Source organism: Thalassophryne amazonica, chromosome 3 (assembly GCF_902500255.1).
Source record: "Thalassophryne amazonica chromosome 3, fThaAma1.1, whole genome shotgun sequence".
NCBI classification, from domain to species: domain Eukaryota; kingdom Metazoa; phylum Chordata; class Actinopteri; order Batrachoidiformes; family Batrachoididae; genus Thalassophryne; species Thalassophryne amazonica.
Window position 1 is genome coordinate 64,267,577 of NC_047105.1, and position 20,798 is coordinate 64,288,374.

Sequence of the window (20,798 nt, forward strand, 5' to 3'; positions counted from 1 at the left end):
GGGGCCGGGGAACGCCGGCGGTCCGCATGGGCCTTGGCCCTCGTCCGGGCCTTTAACAGGGCAGAGCGGGCGGTCCGCCACACCCGGCGGCACCTCCTGAGGTGGGACTGGACCGAGGGCACACCGACCTCTCCCTCCACCAGCGGGAACAATGGGGGCTGGTACCCCAAACATGCCTCAAAAGGGGAGAGGCCGGTAGCAGACGAAACTTGGTTGTTATGGGCGTACTCAATCCAGGCCAGATGGTGACTCCAGGCCGCCGGATGCGCGGAGGTGACGCATCGAAGGGCCTGCTCCAGCTCCTGGTTGGCCCGCTCTGCCTGGCCGTTTGTCTGGGGGTGGTACCCGGACGAGAGACTCACGGTAGCCCCCAGCTCCTTACAAAAACTCTTCCACACCTGCGAAGAGAACTGGGGACCACGATCTGAAACGATGTCCGATGGTATCCCATGCAGCCGCATGACGTGGTGGACCAGGAGGTCTGCCGTCTCCTGGGCCGTCGGGAGCTTCGGGAGGGCCACGAAGTGGGCCGCCTTGGAGAACCGGTCCACTATCGTGAGAATCACGGTGTTGCCCTGGGACGGCGGGAGGCCCGTGATGAAGTCCAGGCCGATGTGAGACCAGGGGCGATGAGGCACCGGCAGGGGTTGGAGGAGTCCCGTAGTCCTCCGATGGTCTGCCTTCCCCCTGGCGCAGATGGTACAGGCCTGGACGTAGTCCCGGACGTCGGTTTCCAGGGACGCCCACCAGAAGCGCTGCTGGACCACTGCCATGATCCTACGCACTCCGGGATGACAGGAGAGCTTGGACCCGTGACAGAAGTCCAATACGGCAGCTCTTGCCTCTGGTGGGATGTACAGTTTGTTCTTGGGGCCAGTTCCCGGGTCCGGGCTCCTTGTCAGGGCCTCCCAGACGGTCTTCTCCACGTCCCAGGTGAGGGTGGCCATGACAGTGGACTCGGGGATGATGGTCTCGGTGGGGTTCGACAGCCCCGCTTTGGCTTCTTCTTCGTGCACCCGGGACAATGCATCTGATTTTTGGTTCTTGGTCCCGGGGCGGTACGTGATCTGGAAGTCAAAGCGCCCGAAGAACAGAGACCAGCAGGCTTGCCTGGGGTTCAGCCGCTTGGCGGTCCGGATGTACTCCAGGTTCCGATGGTCCGTGAAAACCCTGAAGGGCAACGATGCCCCCGCCAGCAGGTGTCTCCACTCTTCAAGAGCCTCCTTCACCACGAGGAGCTCCCGATTGCCGACGTCATAGTTCTGTTCAGCTGGGGTCAACCTGCGGGAATAAAAGGCACAAGGATGGAGAACTTTATCAGCCTCCACGCTCTGGGACAGCACGGCTCCTATCCCTGAGTCAGAGGCGTCCACTTCTACTATGTACTGGCGATCAGGATCAGGCTGCACCAGAACTGGTGCAGTCGAGAACCGGCGTTTCAACTCCTGGAACGTGGCTTCACACTGATCCGACCAGGCGAAGGGGACCTTGGTGGAGGTCAGGGCAGTCAGGGGGCTAACTACCTGACTGTAGCCTTTAATGAACCTCCTGTAAAAATTTGCAAAACCGAGGAACTGCTGTAGTTTCCTGCGGCTTGTTGGTTGGGGCCAATCTCTCACCGCCGCAACCTTGGCCGGATCAGGGGCGACGGAGTTGGAGGAGATGATGAACCCCAGGAAGGACAAAGAAGTGCAGTGGAACTCGCACTTCTCGCCCTTCACAAACAGCCGGTTCTCCAACAACCGCTGTAGGACCTGACGTACATGCTGGACATGGGTCTCAGGGTCCGGGGAAAAGATGAGTATATCGTCCAGATATACGAAGACGAACCGATGCAGGAAGTCCCGCAAGACGTCATTTACCAAAGCTTGGAACGTCGCGGGGGTGTTAGTGAGGCCGAACGGCATGACCAGGTACTCAAAGTGACCTAACGGGGTGTTGAATGCCGTCTTCCATTCGTCTCCCTTCCGGATCCGAACCAGGTGGTACGCGTTTCTAAGATCCAATTTCGTAAAAATTTGGGCTCCATGCAGGGGCGTGAACACTGAATCCAACAGAGATAACGGGTATCGGTTGCGAACCGTGATCTCGTTCAGCCCTCTGTAATCAATGCATGGACGGAGTCCGCCGTCTTTTTTACCCACAAAAAAGAAACCAGCACCCATCAGGGAGGTGGAGTTCCGGATCAGCCCGGCAGCTAAGGAGTCATGGATGTAGGTCTCCATTGATTCGCGTTCCGGACGTGAGAGGTTGTACAACCTACTGGACGGGTACTCAGCGCCCAGGACCAAATCAATGGCACAATCATACGGTCGTTGCGGGGTAAGAGTGAGCACCAGATCTTTGCTGAAAACGTCAGCAAGATCATGGTACTCCTTTGGCACCGCCGATAGATTGGGGAGGACTTTGACCTCCTCATTAGCCGTAGTGCCGGGAGGAACCGAGGATCCTAAACACTCCCGGTGGCAGGTTTTGCTCCACTGCGTCACAACCCCGGACGGCCAATCTATCCGGGGATTGTGCTTCACCATCCATGCAAAGCCCAAAATCACTCGGGAGGTAGATGGTGTTACATGGAACACGATCTCCTCCCTGTGATTCCCAGACACAACCAAAGTCACTGGTTGTGTCTGATGTGTGATTAACGGAAGCAGGGTGCCATCTAGTGCTCGCACCTGCAATGGTGCCGGCAGAGCCACCAGGGGGAGCCCTACTTCCTTTGCCCATCTGCTATCCAGCAGATTCCCTTCCGACCCCGTGTCTACCAGTGCTGGGGCGTGAAGGGTTAAATCCCCACAAAGGATTGTTACTGGGATTCGTGCAGATTTGCGGGGTTTCCCCGCGTGCGTGTTATGGCCCACCCTTAGCCCAGTTTCTAAGGACGGGCGTTGTAGTTTGACCATTTGGGGCAGTCCTTCTGCAGGTGCTCACAAGAGCCGCAGATAAAACACTCTCCGCGGGCCAGCCTCCTTTGTCTAATGTTTGTTTTTACTTTGGCCCTGCTCGTGTCCATAGCCTCCTCAGCAGGGGGAGCTGTAGCCACACGGACCTCTCTGGCAGTGAAGCGTGGGGACGACGTCACCTTTTCAGAACCGGAAGGGGGAGGGACGGCTCGTGCCCGGTCATGCCCCCCGGCCTGCTCCCGACGATGCTCGTTTAAACGGTTGTCTAAGCGTATAACTAAATCGACAAGCCCGTCAAAATCCCGCGGTTCCTCCTTAGCCAGTAGGTGCTCTTTAAGGACCGAGGACAGTCCATTTACAAAGGCGGCGCAGAGCAGAACGTTATTCCAGCCGGACCTCGCTGCCGCGATGCGGAAGTCGACTGCATACTCGGCTGCGCTACGGCGCCCCTGTCTCATAGACAGCAGCACGTTCGAAGCGGTCTCGCCTCTGTTGGGATGGTCAAACACTTGTTTGAACTCCCGTACAAACCCAGTATAAGACGTTAGGAGCCGTGAATTCTGCTCCCAAAGCGCCGTAGCCCAGGCGCGTGCCTCTCCTCGAAGCAGATTAATAACATAAGCCACCCGGCTGGTGTCTGACGCGTACATGACAGGGCACTGTGAAAAGACGAGCGAACACTGCATGAGGAAGTCTGCGCACGTCTCAACACAGCCCCCATACGGTTCCGGAGGGCTTATGTATGCTTCAGGGGACGGTGGGGGGGTTCGTTGAACGACCAGTGGAATGTCTGATATAGGCCCAGGACCAGCCAGAGGAGTGGCTGCAGCATCGCCCTGATCGCGCGCTTCCACCCTGGCGGTGAGAGCCTCCACCCTCCGATTAAGGAGGACATTCTGCTCGGTCACTAAATCTAACCGAGCCGTGAAGGCGGTTAAGATCTGCTGCAGCTCACTCAACACGCCTCCAGCTGACGCCTGCGCTCCTGGCTCTTCCATTGGCCGTTCAAGCTCGGGTTGACGCCCCTCGGAATCCATGACGATGGCCGAGAAATCCTGTTGGGAAGGTGTCGTAGCACGGACCCACAACAGGGGGCGCAAATGAACGGACAATGAGTAAGCCAAAAGGTAATTTAATGTTGTGATAATACACAACGAAATGTACAGTAATTTGCACAGTCAATAAACACCAGGTGACGTGTGGGCAGGCTTGAAGATAGAAGACCTCTGACGAGAGAGAAGCCGCGTCCCACACGGCTTCCACCACCAACGGTCTGAAGAACACCGGAGCCGCCAAGTCCCGAGTCCCCAGGTGGCCTCTGTCTTCGGCTGTCGACCCTGGTACTGCTGGCAGAAAGCAGAGATATGATGTGTGAGTGTGAGTCCGCACACTCAGTAATTCACAGTCCAAACACAGTTAGGAGGGAGCACCTCCACCTCCAATCACACACACTCGTGCAGCTCCTGGTCAACCACTTATCTGGGTTGGGGTGTGAGGCGAAGCCGTCGCTGTCACACCAAACACCAATCCTCCAGATAAGGCAACACTCCAGGAAAACGGCTGCAATAGAAGTGGAGGTTATTACACACATAGTGTCAGTCAGCAGAGAAAATTACCTTGTTACTGGTAGTCGATTTCTCGGCGAGGAGGTGGAGTTGCAGTCCGGCTTTTATGATGGTGATGATGATGAACGAGTGACAGCTGGTGCAGGGGATGAATGACAGCTGTCACTTCTTCTAGGTCTGGCGCCCTCTCGTGCTTGGAGCCCGCACTCCAAGCAGGGTGCCCTCTGGTGGTGATGGGCCAGCAGTACCTCCTCTTCAGCGGCCCACACAACATGTTTCCAGTTTTATACAATTGGATGACGTTTGCAGTTTTATTTTATTTGGAAATTTATCCATCTGAAATGACAAATCACAGGTGTAGGTCAGTGCTTGAATAATTGCTTCAATAACCTTTGTAACTGTCGTCATATCGATGTCATCACAATCAGTTGACACCTTGTTTTTACATATATTGACAATTTCTATTATTTCTCTCTTCTCCACTGCAGTGAGGAACAATGACTTTGGATTTCTATTTATTAAAGTCTCACTCCACTCATCAGCTCTTCCAGGATGAGGGATTTTTTTTCTGCCAGCATTGCACGAACATTTACAAAATACTTATTAAATTCATTTACCACATCATTCATATCATCAATGTTTTTGTCATTATTAACAAAATATTGTGGATAATTATACTGTCTCAAACTTTTTAAATAATATTATTCAAAACCTCCCAAATACCTTTAATGTTATTCTTATTCCTATCTAATAATTTGCTGTAATATTCTTGTTTGCATAGCCGTATGATAATCAGTTTATTTTTATATTTCTTGTACTTATTCTCAACTTCTACAGTCCTATACTTAATGAATTCTCTGTCGAGTGTGTTCTTTTTTTACAGGCATTTTGCAATCCCTTTGTGATCCATGGTGTGTCAGAATATTTATTTGTATTGCTGTATTTTTTATTGGACATTTTCTATCATATAATGATTTAAAAATATACAAAAAAGCTTCATGTGCTTTATCAATGCTACCTTCGCTTAATACCGACTCCCAGTTCTGTACCAAAGTTCTTCTTTAAATGCATTCATTGCTTCCTCCGTCTTCACTCTTTTAAACCTTTGTCCAATATCCTATCTTTCTTGTAGCAGTTGTCATATACTACAAAAACTGGTAAATGATCACTGATATCATTAATTAATGTTATGTGGGCCGCTGAAGAGGAGGTAGTGCTGGCCCACCACCACCAGAGGGCGCCCTGCTTGGAGTGCGGGCTCCAAGCACGAGAGGGCGCCAGACCCAGAAGAAGTGACAGCTGTCACTCATCGCACCAGCTGTCACTCATCTACAACACTATATAAGCCGGACTGCAACTCCACCTCCCCGCCGAGAAATCGACTACCGAAGAGGTAATTTTCTCTGCTGACTCATACGTTGAGTAATAATCTGAACTTCTGTTGCAGCCGTTTTCCTGGTGCTTTCCTTATCTGTGGGATTGGCGTTTGGTGTGACAGCGACGGCTTCGCCTCACACCCCAAACCAGATAAGTGGATTAAACAGGAGCTGCACGAGTGTGTGATTGGAGGTGGAGGTGCTCCCTCCTAACTGTGTGCAGACTGTGGATTACTGAGTGTGCGGACTCACACTCACTCATCTTGTCTTTGCTTTCTGCCAGCAGTACCAGGGTCGACAGCCGAAGACAGAGGCCACCTGGGGACTCGGGACATGGCGGCTCCGGTGTTCTTCAGACCGTTGGTGGTGGAAGCCGTGTGGGACGCGGCTTCTCTCTCGTCGGGGGTCTTCTATCTTCGAGCCTGCCCACACGTCACCTGGTGTTAATGCTGCTGTCAATGAGACAGGGGCGTCGCAGCGCAGCCGAGTATGCAGTCGACTTCCGCATCGCGGCAGCAAGGTCCGGCTGGAATAATGTTGCGCTCCGCGCCACCTTCGTAAATGGACTGTCTCCGGTCCTGAAGGAGCACCTGCTGGCTAAGGAGGAACCGCGGGATTTTGACGGGCTTGTCGATTTAGTTATATGCTTAGACAACCATTTGAATGAGCATCGTCGGGAGCAGGCCGGGGGGCGTGACCGAGCACGAGCCGTCCCTCCCCCTTCCCGTTCCGAAAGGGTGACATCGTCCCCACGCTTCACTGCCAGAGAGCTCCGTGTGGCTACAGCTCCCCCTGCTGAGGAGGCTATGGACACGAGCAGGGCCAAAGTAAAAACAAACGTCAAAGGAGGCTGGCCCGCGGGGAGTGTTTTGTCTGCGGCTCTTGTGAGCATATGCAGAAGGACTGCCCCAAAACGGTCAAACTACAACGCCCGTCCTTAGAAACTGGGCTAAGGGTGGGTCATAACACGCACGCGGGGAAATCCTGCAAATCTGCACGAATCCCAGTGACGATCCTTTGTGGGGATCTAACCCTTCACGCCCCAGCACTGGTAGACACAGGGTCGGAAGGGAATCTGCTGGATAACAGATGGGCAAAGGAAGTAGGGCTCCCCCTGGTGGCTCTGCCGGCACCATTGCAGGTGCGAGCACTAGATGGCACCCTGCTTCCATTAATCACACATCAGACACAGCCAGTGACTTTGGTTGTGTCTGGAAATCACAGGGAGGAGATAGTGTTCCATGTGACACCTTCTACCTCCCGAGTGATTTTGGGATTTCCATGGATGGTGAAGCACAGTCCCCGGATAGACTGGCCGTCCGGGGTTGTGACGCAGTGGAGCGAAACCTGCCACTGGGAGTGTTTAGGATCCTCGGTTCCTCCCGGCATGAAGGCTAATGAGGAGGTTAAAGTCCCCCCCAATCTATCGGCGGTGCCAAAGGAGTACCACGATCTCGCTGACATCTTCAGCAAAGACCTGGCGCTCACTCTTCCCCCGCACCGACCGTACGATTGTGCCATCAATTTGGTCCTGGGCGCTGAGTACCCGTCCAGTAGGTTGTACAACCTCTCACGTCCGGAACGCAAATCAATGGAGACCTACATCCGGGACTCTTTAGTTGCCGGGCTGATCCGGAACTCCACCTCCCCGATGGGTGCTGGTTTCTTTTTTGTGGGCAAAAAGGACGGCGGACTCCGTCCATGCATTGATTACAGAGAGCTGAACGAAATCACGATTCGCAACCGATACCCGTTACCTCTGTTGGATTCAGTGTTCACGCCCCTGCATGGAGCCCAAATTTTCACAAAATTGGATCTTAGAAACGCGTACCACCTGGTTTGGATCCGGAAGGGAGACGAGTGGAAGACGGCATTTAACACCCCGTTAGGTCACTTTGAGTACCTGGTCATGCCGTTCGGCCTCACTAACGCCCCCGCGATGTTCCAAGCTTTGGTAAATGACGTCTTGCGGGACTTCCTGCATCGGTTCGTCTTCGTATATCTGGACGATATACTCATCTTTTCCCCGGACCCTGAGACCCATGTCCAGCATGTACGTCAGGTCCTACAGCGATTGTTGGAGAACCGGCTGTTTGTGAAGGGCGAGAAGTGCGAGTTCCACCGCACTTCTTTGTCCTTCCTGGGGTTCATCATCTCCTCCAACTCCGTCGCCCCTGATCCGGCCAAGGTTGCGGCGGTGAGAGATTGGCCCCAACCAACAAGCCGCAGGAAACTACAGCAGTTCCTCGGCTTTGCAAATTTCTACAGGAGGTTCATTAAAGGCTACAGTCAGGTAGTTAGCCCCCTGACTGCCCTGACCTCCACCAAGGTCCCCTTCACCTGGTCGGATCGGTGCGAAGCCGCATTCAAGGAGTTGAAACGCCGGTTCTCGACTGCACCAGTTCTGGTGCAGCCTGATCCTGATCGCCAGTACATAGTGGAAGTGGACGCCTCTGACTCAGGGATAGGAGCCGTGCTGTCCCAGAGCATGGAGGCTGATAAGGTTCTCCATCCTTGTGCCTATTTTTCCCGCAGGTTGACCCCAGCTGAACGGAACTATGACGTCGGCAATCGGGAGCTCCTCGCGGTGAAGGAGGCTCTTGAAGAGTGGAGACACCTGCTGGAGGGGGCGTCGTTGCCTTTCATGGTTTTCACGGACCATCGGAACCTGGAGTACATCCGGACCGCCAAGCGGCTGAACCCCAGGCAAGCCCGCTGGTCTCTGTTCTTTGGGCGCTTTGACTTCCGGATCACGTACCGCCCCGGGACCAAAAAACAAAAATCGGATGCGCTGTCCCGGGTGCACGAAGAAGAAGCCAAGGCGGGGCTGTCGAACCCCACCGAGACCATCATCCCCGAGTCCACTGTCGTGGCCTCCCTCACCTGGGACGTGGAGAAGACCGTCCGGGAGGCCCTAGCAAGGAGCCCGGACCCGGGGACCAGCCCCAAGAACAAAATGTACGTCCCACCAGAAGCCAGAGCTGCCGTATTGGACTTCTGTCACGGATCCAAGCTCTCCTGTCATCCCGGAGTGCGTAGGACCGTGGCAGTGGTCCAGCAGCGCTTCTGGTGGGCGTCATTGGAAACCGACGTTCGGGACTACGTCCAGGCCTGTACTATCTGTGCCAGGGGCAAGGCGGATCATAGGAAGACCTCGGGACTCCTCCAACCCTTGCCGGTGCCTCACCGCCCCTGGTCTCACATCGGCCAGGACTTCATCACGGGCCTCCCGCCGTCCGAGGGCAACACCATCATTCTCACGATAGTGGACCGGTTCTCCAAGGCGGCCCACTTCGTGGCCCTCCCGAAGCTCCCGACGGCCAAGGAGACGGCAGACCTCCTGGTCCACCACGTCATGCGGCTGCATGGGATACCATCGGACATCGTATCAGATCGTGGTCCCCAGTTCTCTTCGCAAGTTTGGAGGAATTTCTGTAAGGAGCTGGGGGCCACCGTGAGCCTCTCGTCCGGGTACCACCCCCAGACAAACGGCCAGGCAGAGCGGGCTAACCAGGAGTTGGAGCAGGCCCTTCGCTGCGTCATCTCCGCGTGCCCCGTGGACTGGAGTCACCATCTGGCCTGGATCGAGTATGCCCATAACAGCCAAGTCTCGTCTGCTACCGGCCTCTCCCCTTTTGAGGCATGTTTGGGGTACCAGCCCCCATTGTTCCCGCTGGTGGAGGGAGAGGTCGGTGTGCCCTCGGTCCAGGCCCACCTCAGGAGGTGCCGCCGGGTGTGGCGGACCGCCCGCTCTGCCCTGTTAAAGGCCCGGACGAGGGCCAAGACCCATGCGGACCACCGGCGTTCCCCGGCCCCCACATACCAGCCCGGGCAGGAGGTGTGGCTTTCGACAAAGGACATCCCCCTCTGTGTGGACTCCCCCAAGTTGAAAGACCGATACATTGGACCATTCAAAATCGTCAAAATCATCAACCCGGCCGCAGTGAAGCTCCAACTCCCAGCTTCACTGCAGATCCATCCTGTGTTCCATGTGTCCCGCCTCAAGCCACACCCCACCTCGCCCCTCTGTGCACCTGGACCTACGCCGCCTCCTGCCCGGCTCATTGACGGGGAGCCTGCTTGGACAGTCCGCAGGCTCCTGGACGTCCGTCATAAGGGCCGGGGGTTCCAATATCTGGTGGACTGGGAGGGGTATGGACCTGAAGAACGCTCCTGGGTGAAGAGGAGCTTCATCCTGGACCCGGCCCTCCTGGCCGATTTCTACAAGAGACACCCGGACACGCCAGGTCGGGCGCCAGGAGGCGCTCGTTGAGGGGGGGGGTCCTGTTATGTGGGCCGCTGAAGAGGAGGTACTGCTGGCCCACCACCACCAGAGGGCGCCCTGCTTGGAGTGCGGGCTCCAAGCACGAGAGGGCGCCAGACCCAGAAGAAGTGACAGCTGTCACTCATCGCACCAGCTGTCACTCATATACAACACTATATAAGCCGGACTGCAACTCCACCTCCCCGCTGAGAAATCGACTACCAAAGAGGTAATTTTCTCTGCTGACTCATACGTTGAGTAATAATCTGAACTTCTGTTGCAGCCGTTTTCCTGGTGCTTTCCTTATCTGTGGGATTGGTGTTTGGTGTGACAGCGACGGCTTCGCCTCACACCCCAAACCAGATAAGTGCATTAAACAGGAGCTGCACGAGTGTGTGATTGGAGGTGGAGGTGCTCCCTCCTAACTGTGTGCAGACTGTGGATTACTGAGTGTGCGGACTCACACTCACTCATCTTGTCTTTGCTTTCTGCCAGCAGTACCAGGGTCGACAGCCGAAGACAGAGGCCACCTGGGGACTCGGGACTTGGCGGCTCCGGTGTTCTTCAGACCGTTGGTGGTGGAAGCCGTATGGGACGCGGCTTCTCTCTCGTCGGGGGTCTTCTATCTTCGAGCCTGCCCACACGTCACCTGGTGTTAATTGACTTTACAAATTTTGTGTATTTAGTTGTGTGTTGTCACAACATTAAATTGTTACTTTTTGGCTTATTCATTGTCCGTTCTTTAGCGCCCCCTGTTGTGGGTCCGTGCTACGACACCTTCCCAACAAATTAATAGTCCACTTATTATATTGTTATCTGTTACATTTGTAAATATATTATCTATTAATGTGACATTTTGAGCTGTAATTCTGCTAGGTCTGGTCATTTTAGGATAGAGGCTCAGACTGTACACTGTATCATTAAATTCTTTAGTTGACTTATGATTATTTGGGTTCAGCAGATCAATACTAAAATCCCCACAGATGAAGATCTTTTGAGTTGAAGTTGTATATGTTTCCTCAAACCATGCCCTAAAGATTTCACTATTTGAACCTGGTGTTCCCCCATATAAATTTCTACTGTTATACCTTCAGATATGCCATCCATCACTTTGGTCATATTTTCTACCACTTTAAACTTCAGGTTTTTGTCCACATACAAAGCTACCCCTAAACCAGTCTTCCCCACTCGGTTTATGTAATTAAATTTATAACCATCCAGTTCAAAATCAACTCCCTTATCAAGGCTGATCCATGTTTCAGAAATAGCAATAACACTGAATGGTAATTTTACCTTTTTTTTTAATGCCTCTGGGTTCCCCCAGAGGAGCTGGGGGAGGTGTGTGTGGATTGGGAGGTCTGGGCGGCTTTGCTTGAACTGCTGCCCCCACGACCCGACTCCGGATAAAGTGGAAGAAAATGGATGGATGGATGGATGGATGGATGGATGGATGGATGGATGGATGGATGGATGGATGGATGGATGGATGGATGGATGGATGGATGGATGGATGGATGGATGGATGGATGGATGGATGGATGGATGGATGGATGGATGGATGGATGGATGGATGGTAATTTAAACTGTCCCAAATCAAAGAGATTGTCTGTAGACCTCCGAGACAGGATTACCTCGAGGCACAAATTTGTGGAAGGGTACAGAAACATTTCTGGTGCTTTAAAGGTCCCAATGAGCACAGTCGCCTCCATCATCTGTAAATGGAAGAAGTTCAGATCCACAAGGACTCTTCCTAGAGCTGGCCGCCGTCTAAACTGAGTGATCAGGGAAGAAAGGCCTTAGTCAGGAAGGTGACCAAGAACCCGATGGTCACTCTGTCAGAGCTTCAGTATTCCTCTGTGAAGAGAAGAACCTTCCAAAAGGACAACCATCACTGCAGCAATCCACCAATCTGGCCTGTATGGTAGAGTGGTCAAACAGAAGCCACTCCTTAGTAAAAGACACATGGCAGCCAAACTGGAGTTTGCCAAAGGGCACCTGAAGGACTCTCAGACCATAAGAAACAAAATTCTCTGGTCTGATGAGACAAAGATTGAACGCTTTGGCATGAATGCCAGGCATCATATTTGGAGGAAACCAGGCACCATCCCTACAGCGAAGCATGGTGGTGGCAGCATCATGCTATGGGGATGTTTTTCAGTGGCAGGAACTGGGAGACTAGTCAGGATTGAGGGAAAGATGAATGCAGCAATGTACAGAGACATCGTGGATGAAAACCTGCTCCAGAGCGCTCTTGACCTCAGACTGGGGTGATGGTTCATCTTTCAGCAGGACAATGACCCTAAGCACACAGCCAAGATATCAAAGAAGTGGCTTCAGGACAACTCTGTGAATTTACTCCATTTTGGAATAAGGCTGTAACATAACAACATGTGGAAAAAGTGAAGTGCTGTGAATACTTTCTGGATGCACTGTACTTTCTGAATAGAGATTGTGACTGAAAACCTGGGTTCCAAATGGGATGCTGCCCCATGTTCACACTGTAGCTGAAAGTGGCCCCATCTTTTTCCCCACCAAACAGATTTCAGCTGATGCTGATCTGATACTGTAAACAAACCAAATTATACTGAAAAACAAACATTGACAAATCGTTGGGTAAATAGTTTGCAAATATAATAGATGTCAAAAATGAGAAATTACAATATCAGCTCAATTATACACCGGTGAGTCTGTGTCCACCATGTAGCTGCAGTTTGCTGCGTCTCAGGATAAATTTTGGAAATGATGTTCCTCCACAGCAATAAACTCGCTGTGTGTCCCTACTGTTGAGCCGAGAAAAGTACTGCAAACTCACCCTGGAATGGCAGAGGAATCCAGCATAGAGCAGCAGCACCGCAGGGAGCAGGACCATGGAGAAGACCAGAACAAGCAGCAGAGCAGTAACTGACACCACGCAGAGGTTCCACAGGAGGAGAGCTGCCCCACAGACCACAGAGCCACAGCAGGACCGACGGCTTCCCCATGCACTGCTCTCACTCTCCACGACAGGAGGGGGCATCATCTTCACTTCCTCCCCAACCCAGAATTCCTCATATTTCTCCTCCTCCTCCACTGAACCTGCATCGTCTACCTCTGCATCCGTGCCACACATTCTGAAAGAAGGATTTGGTGTTTTAAATCCCACAATGATTACATACATTTCTAATTATTAATAGCAAGGGTGATCAAATGTCAGTGTACTTGGTTTCAGTGTGGAAGGTTCCTGGTTCAGACCCCCACCCCTGCCACATTTCTCCATGTAACATGTGTCAGGAAGTGCATCCGGCATAAAACCTCTGCCAAATCAACATGCAGGTCCACTTTGGATCTGCTGTGACAACCCTGAGTGAAAACAAGGGAGCAGCTGAAGGGACTTACTTACTCACCACTCACTCATCTTCAACCGCTTATCTGGAATCGGGTTGCAGATGAAGGGACTTACTATTTATTCAAATGTTGTCACCTCCCCATTTGTACTGTGTAAAGAAATAATATATTTATTAATAACAAAGAAGTACATTGGCAGCATGGTGACTGGCACTGCTGCTTCACAGCAAGAAGGTTATGGGATCACTTCCCACGTGGGCCTTTCTGTGTGGAATTTGCATGGGATACCTCGGCTTCCTCCCACATCACACAGCTGGAGCCTGTAACAGCAGTCATAGGGCAAGAGGGGGGGACAGGGGGACAGACACACATCCAAGACAGGACACCTGTATATCATTTCTTTCAATTTCTGATTCACCTAACCTGCATGTCTTTGGAGGTGGGAGAAAGCCAGAGCACCTGGAGAGAGCCTATGCAAACATGAAAAGTCCACATAAAGGACCAAGCGGGAAGCGATCCCATAACCTTCCTGCTGTGAGGCAATGATAACTACTAAGCCACCGTGCCACACAATTTGCTTTTTGCATAATTTTATTGTGTTTATTCAGTCAGAAATTAAAATGTTTGTATGCTCACAGAATATGTGAAAGAATAGAGTTGCAGGTTTTCTGCCTGATTTGCTGTCTTACATCCTCACCCAATATAAATGCACCTCCTTAAAATTCCTATTTTGAGCTATAAAATAAGGCTCTTTATTTATCTGAACCAAGTCAAATATATTGTAGAAATGCCTGCTAATATAAATACCTGCTACTTCTGTGTAATAATTTACAAGAAATTTACAAAAATACTTTAAATTGTCCTATCTCACAATGTTAAAAAAAAAAATTGTGGATCTACCCACTTAATCAGATCTGCTCCAAAAGATAATGACATCCTCCTTGACACATACTTCACCTTTCCACCAACATTTAGGAAAATCAGTTCAGTAGTTTTTTTGTAATCCTGCTAACAGACAAACAGCACTCCAACATAACCTCCTCAGTGGAGGTAACTAATGTAAACTTATGTTAAAAAGGTATGCACAGTGTAACTTTAAAAAGCATAAAAGGAAAAGAGATGAACAGCTCCGGTGCTGAAATTTGGAAGAAGGTCCTAAAGAGCTGAGATCCCAGCATCATATACAAAAGCAGATGTGTGTATTATTTATTTGTTTGTTTTATCTGCATTCAGAGCTGTGGAATATTTTGGATCATTTTACATAAAGTAAAAGGTGCAGACTGTATGTGGCACAAAATTATCAGGATCTCACTCAACCTCCCCACTTAATGCCACATAAAGCCTGTCCCTCCAGATATTTATCAATCACTCATACTCCACGTATGACATACATCCAAAAAGAAGCAAGTTTGGATGTTTTCACCTGCACCATGGAATATTTTGCACACAAAAAAATGTGCCATCAGCATTTTCTCTCTGAAAAATTCCTCTTACACAAATGTTTGTGTTCACACAAAAAATACAATCTGAGGTAATTTGAGGTAATTCTATGGATTGTTTTAAAGAAGGTAAAAGGCGCAATTGTATAGATGTGTGCATTCCACATTTAAATGCCACAAATTATTGAGGATTTCATTTACTTCCACATATAAATCTTGTCCTGCTTGAATAAACTGTGCAATAAGGGATTGATCAATGATCATACTGCACGCATAGTAAGATTTTCATGGAGGCAGAAGAGGAACTATTTTGTGGCTTTGCATGCATTCATTGATAAGGTGAGAAATCAGACATGTTTTTAATGCTCTTGAATGAATTGAAGACTGTATTATCCAAGTAGTAATAATAATCAGTAGCAGTTTTTAAATTGAACAGTCTTGTCAATGACATTGGTGCTCCTGCGTGTTTATGCTCACATGCAGACAGCAGTTGGCTGGATCGTGCTGCAGAAAAAAAAACTCCTTTCAAGTGAGCAATCCACAGACAAAAAGGAGTCATCAGCATTTTACATATTCTCCATCTGGTCTGCAGCACACTCTAGCTGGAACATTTCTGCAAGTCAGGCCAGACTAGTGCAACTAGGCCGGCTCCAGCCATAGCACATAAACTAGACTTTGTGGGCTTAACACAGCCTGTGCAGTTCAGACTTTGACACATTTTTACTAGACAAAGATTTCATTGTCCATTATGGAAAAACTGTGTCAGGGTGTATCTGTGTTTATCTGGGTGTGTTGCATGGCGAGTTGTTCTAGACACACCCAGGCACGTTTTGTAGCAGACAGGTCCCCCGTCTTCTTTGACAAAAAGCACAAATGGTTCAGCACCATGGACAGATCCCGCAGTGACAGAAGCTGCCAGTGTCTCTCCCAAATATCTGACACTCTTATGTCTGTGTGACTAGGGCACAAGAAAACCTTGAAATCTGCCCTTGATTGAACAGGGAGCCAGTGAAGGGAGCCTAACACCAAAACAATACAAAGTTCCTGGTTCTGGTCAAGTCTCTAGCAACAGTATTCTGGTTCTTTAGGTTCTTTATACTGTACTATGATGTGATTAGTCAGACTAAAAAACTTCATAGTAATCAATTCTGGAAGACACAATAGCATGAATCAGAGTTTTTGCATCGGCTGTGCACAGGCTCCTTCTCACCTACTCGTGAATGCAGAGTGATGTGAATCTGATACTGACTTTATCTGAATTATTTTTATTTATTTATTATTTTTTCCCAAGATGACAGAACAATTTTGGACTCCTATTTAACGTTCATGCTGGACGTCAAAGCACCAGTGATGAACACCAAAATGTAAGTCCCTTTTCTGTTGTTTAGAAATAAATATAATATCAAAAGACAAGGATCTATTTTAGCTGTTATATATAAATAAATAATGAATGTTTTTACATTCTTTCAATGGAACAAATATTTAATTTGGTGAAATCTGGTATTTTCACCTCATGAACTATTCATACCATTGAACTCATAAACATTCATTATTTGTATACTATTTTAATGTTGCAGTGGGTCAATGTGAGACAAGACACCTATCAAATTTAATATATTATTGTAAATATTATCAATACTATGTTTATAACAGTAGAACAATCAAACATAATAGATATTTTAGAACTTTTAATATTTATTGCACCTCAACAGGCCGCAACCCATCAAATAAATCAAAAATTAAATTGTGCTCCTTCACATGTACATTCTTGCCTTTTGTCTCAGTGAGGGTAAAGTAATGTCTGTAGTTTCCGCTGAAAAACACAAATGCTGTATGCAAATATAAACATTTGTGTGTTTGTATTTTTTTAGTTTGTATTTGTGTATTTGTGTCTTTGTATTTGTTTATGTTTGTAAATCCCAATACAAACACACGTGTGTTTGTATTTATGCGTGAACTGCCTGCCACCCACCTCTGCCTCTGATTGGCTTTCCATGAAAGTTTACTCTTCCTTAGCCAATCAGCATCACTTTTGCGCCCCCCCCCCCCCCCCCCCCCCCAAAGAAAAGACAAAACTAATTTCACAGCTCAGCTGTGGCTGGCAAATGAAAACAGCTTCAATAACGTGCCACATTTTATTGTCAGTAATGATAATGGCATTGTAATGATGGGAACACTAATTAGTTAGATTACCCATTACCGGAAAAAAACACAGTTAATAACAACGTTATTCCCATCAGTGCCCAGCAGTCATAGAGCACAGTATGTCTCAAAATGCTCCTTTAATGTCTTTAATGAATATGCCTCCCAAAAATCTGATGGGAGGAAAAGTCAGAAATAGCACTGGCCCCCTCTGCTGGTTGGAGGAGGTAATCACAGTCAGATTTGAAGCAGGTATGAGTGCCATTCTAGTTTATATTCTGTAGTTAAAACCTTGAATTAAGCCACTGAAAGTTATATAAGTTATCAGTTCCCCCCCCCCCCCACACACACACACATACATACAATACAAATACAAATCCCAAATGATGTGATTCTAAATGTTACTGCTTATAATTCAGCTGCAACATTTCTGAAAATCTGAACAAGGAGACAGAGATGTTCCCTCATCCACTCAGCCCATCCCACATTTATCCCTCGCTCATCCAATAATTTATTCTGACCTGCAGGTTGTAATCTCTCTCTCTCGCGCGCGCGCACACACACACACACACACACACACACAGGTCGCTTTGTGTTTGACAATATGCACAGAATCATTGTGAAACATTTTAGCCTGACCTTAAAATAAATAAATAAATCGCAACCACATGTTTTGTGACGTGTCCTCTTTGATCTTTGCTGGGTAATCTCTGCACTTCTTTACGTTCAGTTAGAAAAATCTGGCTCTTACCTTGAGGTGTTAAATGTCCCACAGCTCTGTCAGACGAAAAAGACTCGCTTCTGCAGCAGTCAGTTGACAGAAAGAACGAAAAGCGCACTTTTATTTGAATCCTGCACCGCTGGAATGATGCTGCGAACTGCGCGTCTTCCGCGCGTCTGGGAGCCACTTCATCCCGGCTGCGCGCGCACTACATGTTGTCAACAGCGCGCAACACGCGGGAGCGCGCACATCGAAAGTTCTTTCCACTGGGTATATGTCTCCAGCTGTGGAGGGGGCGTGATTTTGCAGATGATATGTGCAGCTGTGGCAGTGGAAGCTGCAGGTGCACCATGGGCACCTACAGTCTGATGCCATCAAGATTTACTGGTGCGTCTGATGTTTTTATGAAAAACTGTTTGAAGATGTTTTTTTTTCCTGAAATCTGGCACAGGCAATCCTTAGGGGACTGTTGCCCCCAAGAAGGGCAAAGAAAAAGGGGAGGGGAGGGGGCAGCCCATTGGGTTGCTGTAACTCTTGCTCTAATTTTGTATATTCTTCGGGAGGCTGCCAACAGACAAACAAACAAAACAAAACAAAACACCCCCCCCCCCCAAAAAAAAAGGGCATTAATTGCAATTTTTTACACAGAAAATCTGCAGAGAGAATTTTTCTGAAATTTGTTATGACAAGTTGGCCATTCTCTTTAAAGGCACCAAAATCATAACAACGTAGCTTTAGGTTGTTAGTGGCCATCCGATGATACACTTGCCCCCAATCTCAATTCTCTTTTGTACCCCTTCCCCTTCCCCTTGACCCTACCCCTACCCCCTATCATGCCTCTAGCCCTATGAATTGAGACACCCCTCCACTCGCGCGCGAGTGGCCCAGCTGCAGAAAGCATTTTGAGCCATCTAAAAAGGTAATTATTTGACTTGTTTACATTGTCAAGGCTTGGAAAAACAGTTGCGTGTTTTTTCCTTCTTGTCTGTAGCTGTTACAGTATTTATTCCTGTGTTTATAACAGATTTAACTTCTTGTTATACTGGTTCAGACGAGCTGTGCTCTGGTGCGATCCTGATGTCACCACTCCCCCTGTTCACTGCTTCTTTACTCCAATCAACTTGTCCAAGTCCAGCAAATGCTCCAGAGGCTGTATTGTTGGTGTGAACAGTGATGCCGAAAGGAGTGAGTGCGCTTCATTTATGACCACAATGCAGATGCCGTGCAAGGGCAACACGTGCGTGATGCATCATAATACACCCGTAATACTGCCATGATAATCGCAATGCGTCGGATCTGTTTCCTCACTACATGCGTTATACAACGGTGATTGTTCATCATATATTCGCTATATATTATTAATATAGCCGTAATTCATACTGGGACATTTGTCATTTTTGGCCATTTTTGTTGCGGATGACAATGAACGCCCGTACTTTGTATTGTTGTGAAAGTGTAGGAACACGGACCCACAACAGGGGGCGCAATGAACGGACAATGGAGGAAGGTGAATAACAAGGTTTACTATTGTGAAACGAGCACAATGAATACAACAATCACAATTTGGGGTCGAATCCGCTGGTGTCGTGTGGGCAGGCTCGAAGGTAGGAGACGTCCGTCTCAGTCGAACCGAAACCACCCAGATCTCCTCTGCCACCGAACCCTGGAAATACTGGAACCGCCAAGTCCCGAATTCCCAGGTGGCCACTGCCTCCGCTCGTCGGATCCGGTACTGCTGGTGGGAGAGAGCAACAACACAGGCGTGGATGCGACAGCACCCAGCAACGGAGAGGGGAGAAGCCGCCTCCACCTCCAGTTACAGTATGACAGGCAGGTGAGTACTTATCTAAGCAATTCAGCTGTCCTGAAAAGGTTTAACAAATCTGTTAGCTATTTAGTCAGAATATAAATGCAGAGAACGTTACCTTCGTCTAAACGCGATATCTCGGCACTGAGGTGGAGACGCCGTCCTCCTGATATACCTCTGTGCTGAGTGGAACAGCTGTGTCCGGTGATGGGTGACAGCTGTCACCCAGGCTGCTCCCATAAGGCGGCAGCGCCCTCTGGTGCCTGGAGCCCGCACTCCAGGCAGGGCGCCCTCTGATGGTGGTGGGCCAGCAGTACCTCCTCTTCAGCGGCCCACACAACAGGACCCCCCCTCAACGGGCGCCTCCTGGCGCACGGCCGGGCTTGTCCGGATAGCGACGGTAGAAGTCGGCCAGGAGGGCCGGGTCCAGGATGAAGCCCTTCTTCACCCAGGAGCGTTCCTCGGGACCGTACCCCTCCCAGTCCACCAGGTATTGAAAACCCCGGCCCATCCGACGGACATCAAGGAGCCGGCGTACAGTCCAAGCCGGTTCCCCGTCGATGATCCGGGCAGGAGGCGGCGCCGGACCCGGGGTGCAGAGGGGTGAGGTGTGAAGGGGCTTGATCCGGGAAACATGAAAAACTGGATGGATCCGCAGTGAGGCCGGAAGCTGGAGCCTCACTGCGGCGGGGTTGATGACCTTGAGGATCTTGTAAGGTCCGATGTACCGTTCCTGAAGTTTCGGCGAGTCTACCTGCAGAGGAATGTCCTTGGTAGACAACCAGACCTCCTGCCCAGGACGATACTTGGGGGCCGGGGCCCGCCGCCGGTCTGCATGTGTCTTCGCCCTCGTCCGGGCCTTCAACAAGGCAGAGCGGGCGGCACGCCACACCCGACGGCACTTCCGTAGGTGGGCCTGGACCGAGGGCACACCGACCTCTCCCTCAACCACCGGAAACAAGGGGGGCTGATACCCCAAGCACACCTCAAACGGGGAGAGGCCGGTGGCAGATGACACTTGGCTGTTATGGGCGTACTCGATCCAGGCCAGGTGGGTACTCCAGGCCATCGGGTGCGCGGCTGTCACACAGCGAAGTGTCTGCTCCAGTTCCTGATTCGCCCGCTCTGCCTGCCCGTTGGTCTGGGGGTGGTACCCAGACGAGAGGCTGACCATGGCCCCCAGTTCCCGGCAGAAGCTCCTCCAGACGTGCGAGGTGAACTGGGGACCGCGATCGGAGACGATGTCTGATGGTATGC

At 50.1% G+C, this 20,798-nt stretch overlaps 1 protein-coding gene across 1 annotated transcript in view; it reads right to left on the reverse strand.

Annotated features, from left to right (window-relative positions):
• LOC117507922 (transmembrane protein 88) overlaps window positions 1-17,914 on the reverse strand; it is a 37,635-nt gene extending 19,721 nt beyond the window's left edge. The window contains exons 1-2 of the mRNA XM_034167676.1: window positions 17,765-17,914; window positions 12,921-13,218 (exon numbers count right to left, since the gene is read on the reverse strand). Coding sequence (XP_034023567.1) covers window positions 12,921-13,217 — 297 coding nt within the window. The 5' untranslated portion in view covers window position 13,218; window positions 17,765-17,914. The remainder of the gene's footprint in view (window positions 1-12,920; window positions 13,219-17,764) is intronic.
• Window positions 17,915-20,798: the final 2,884 nt, after the last annotated feature.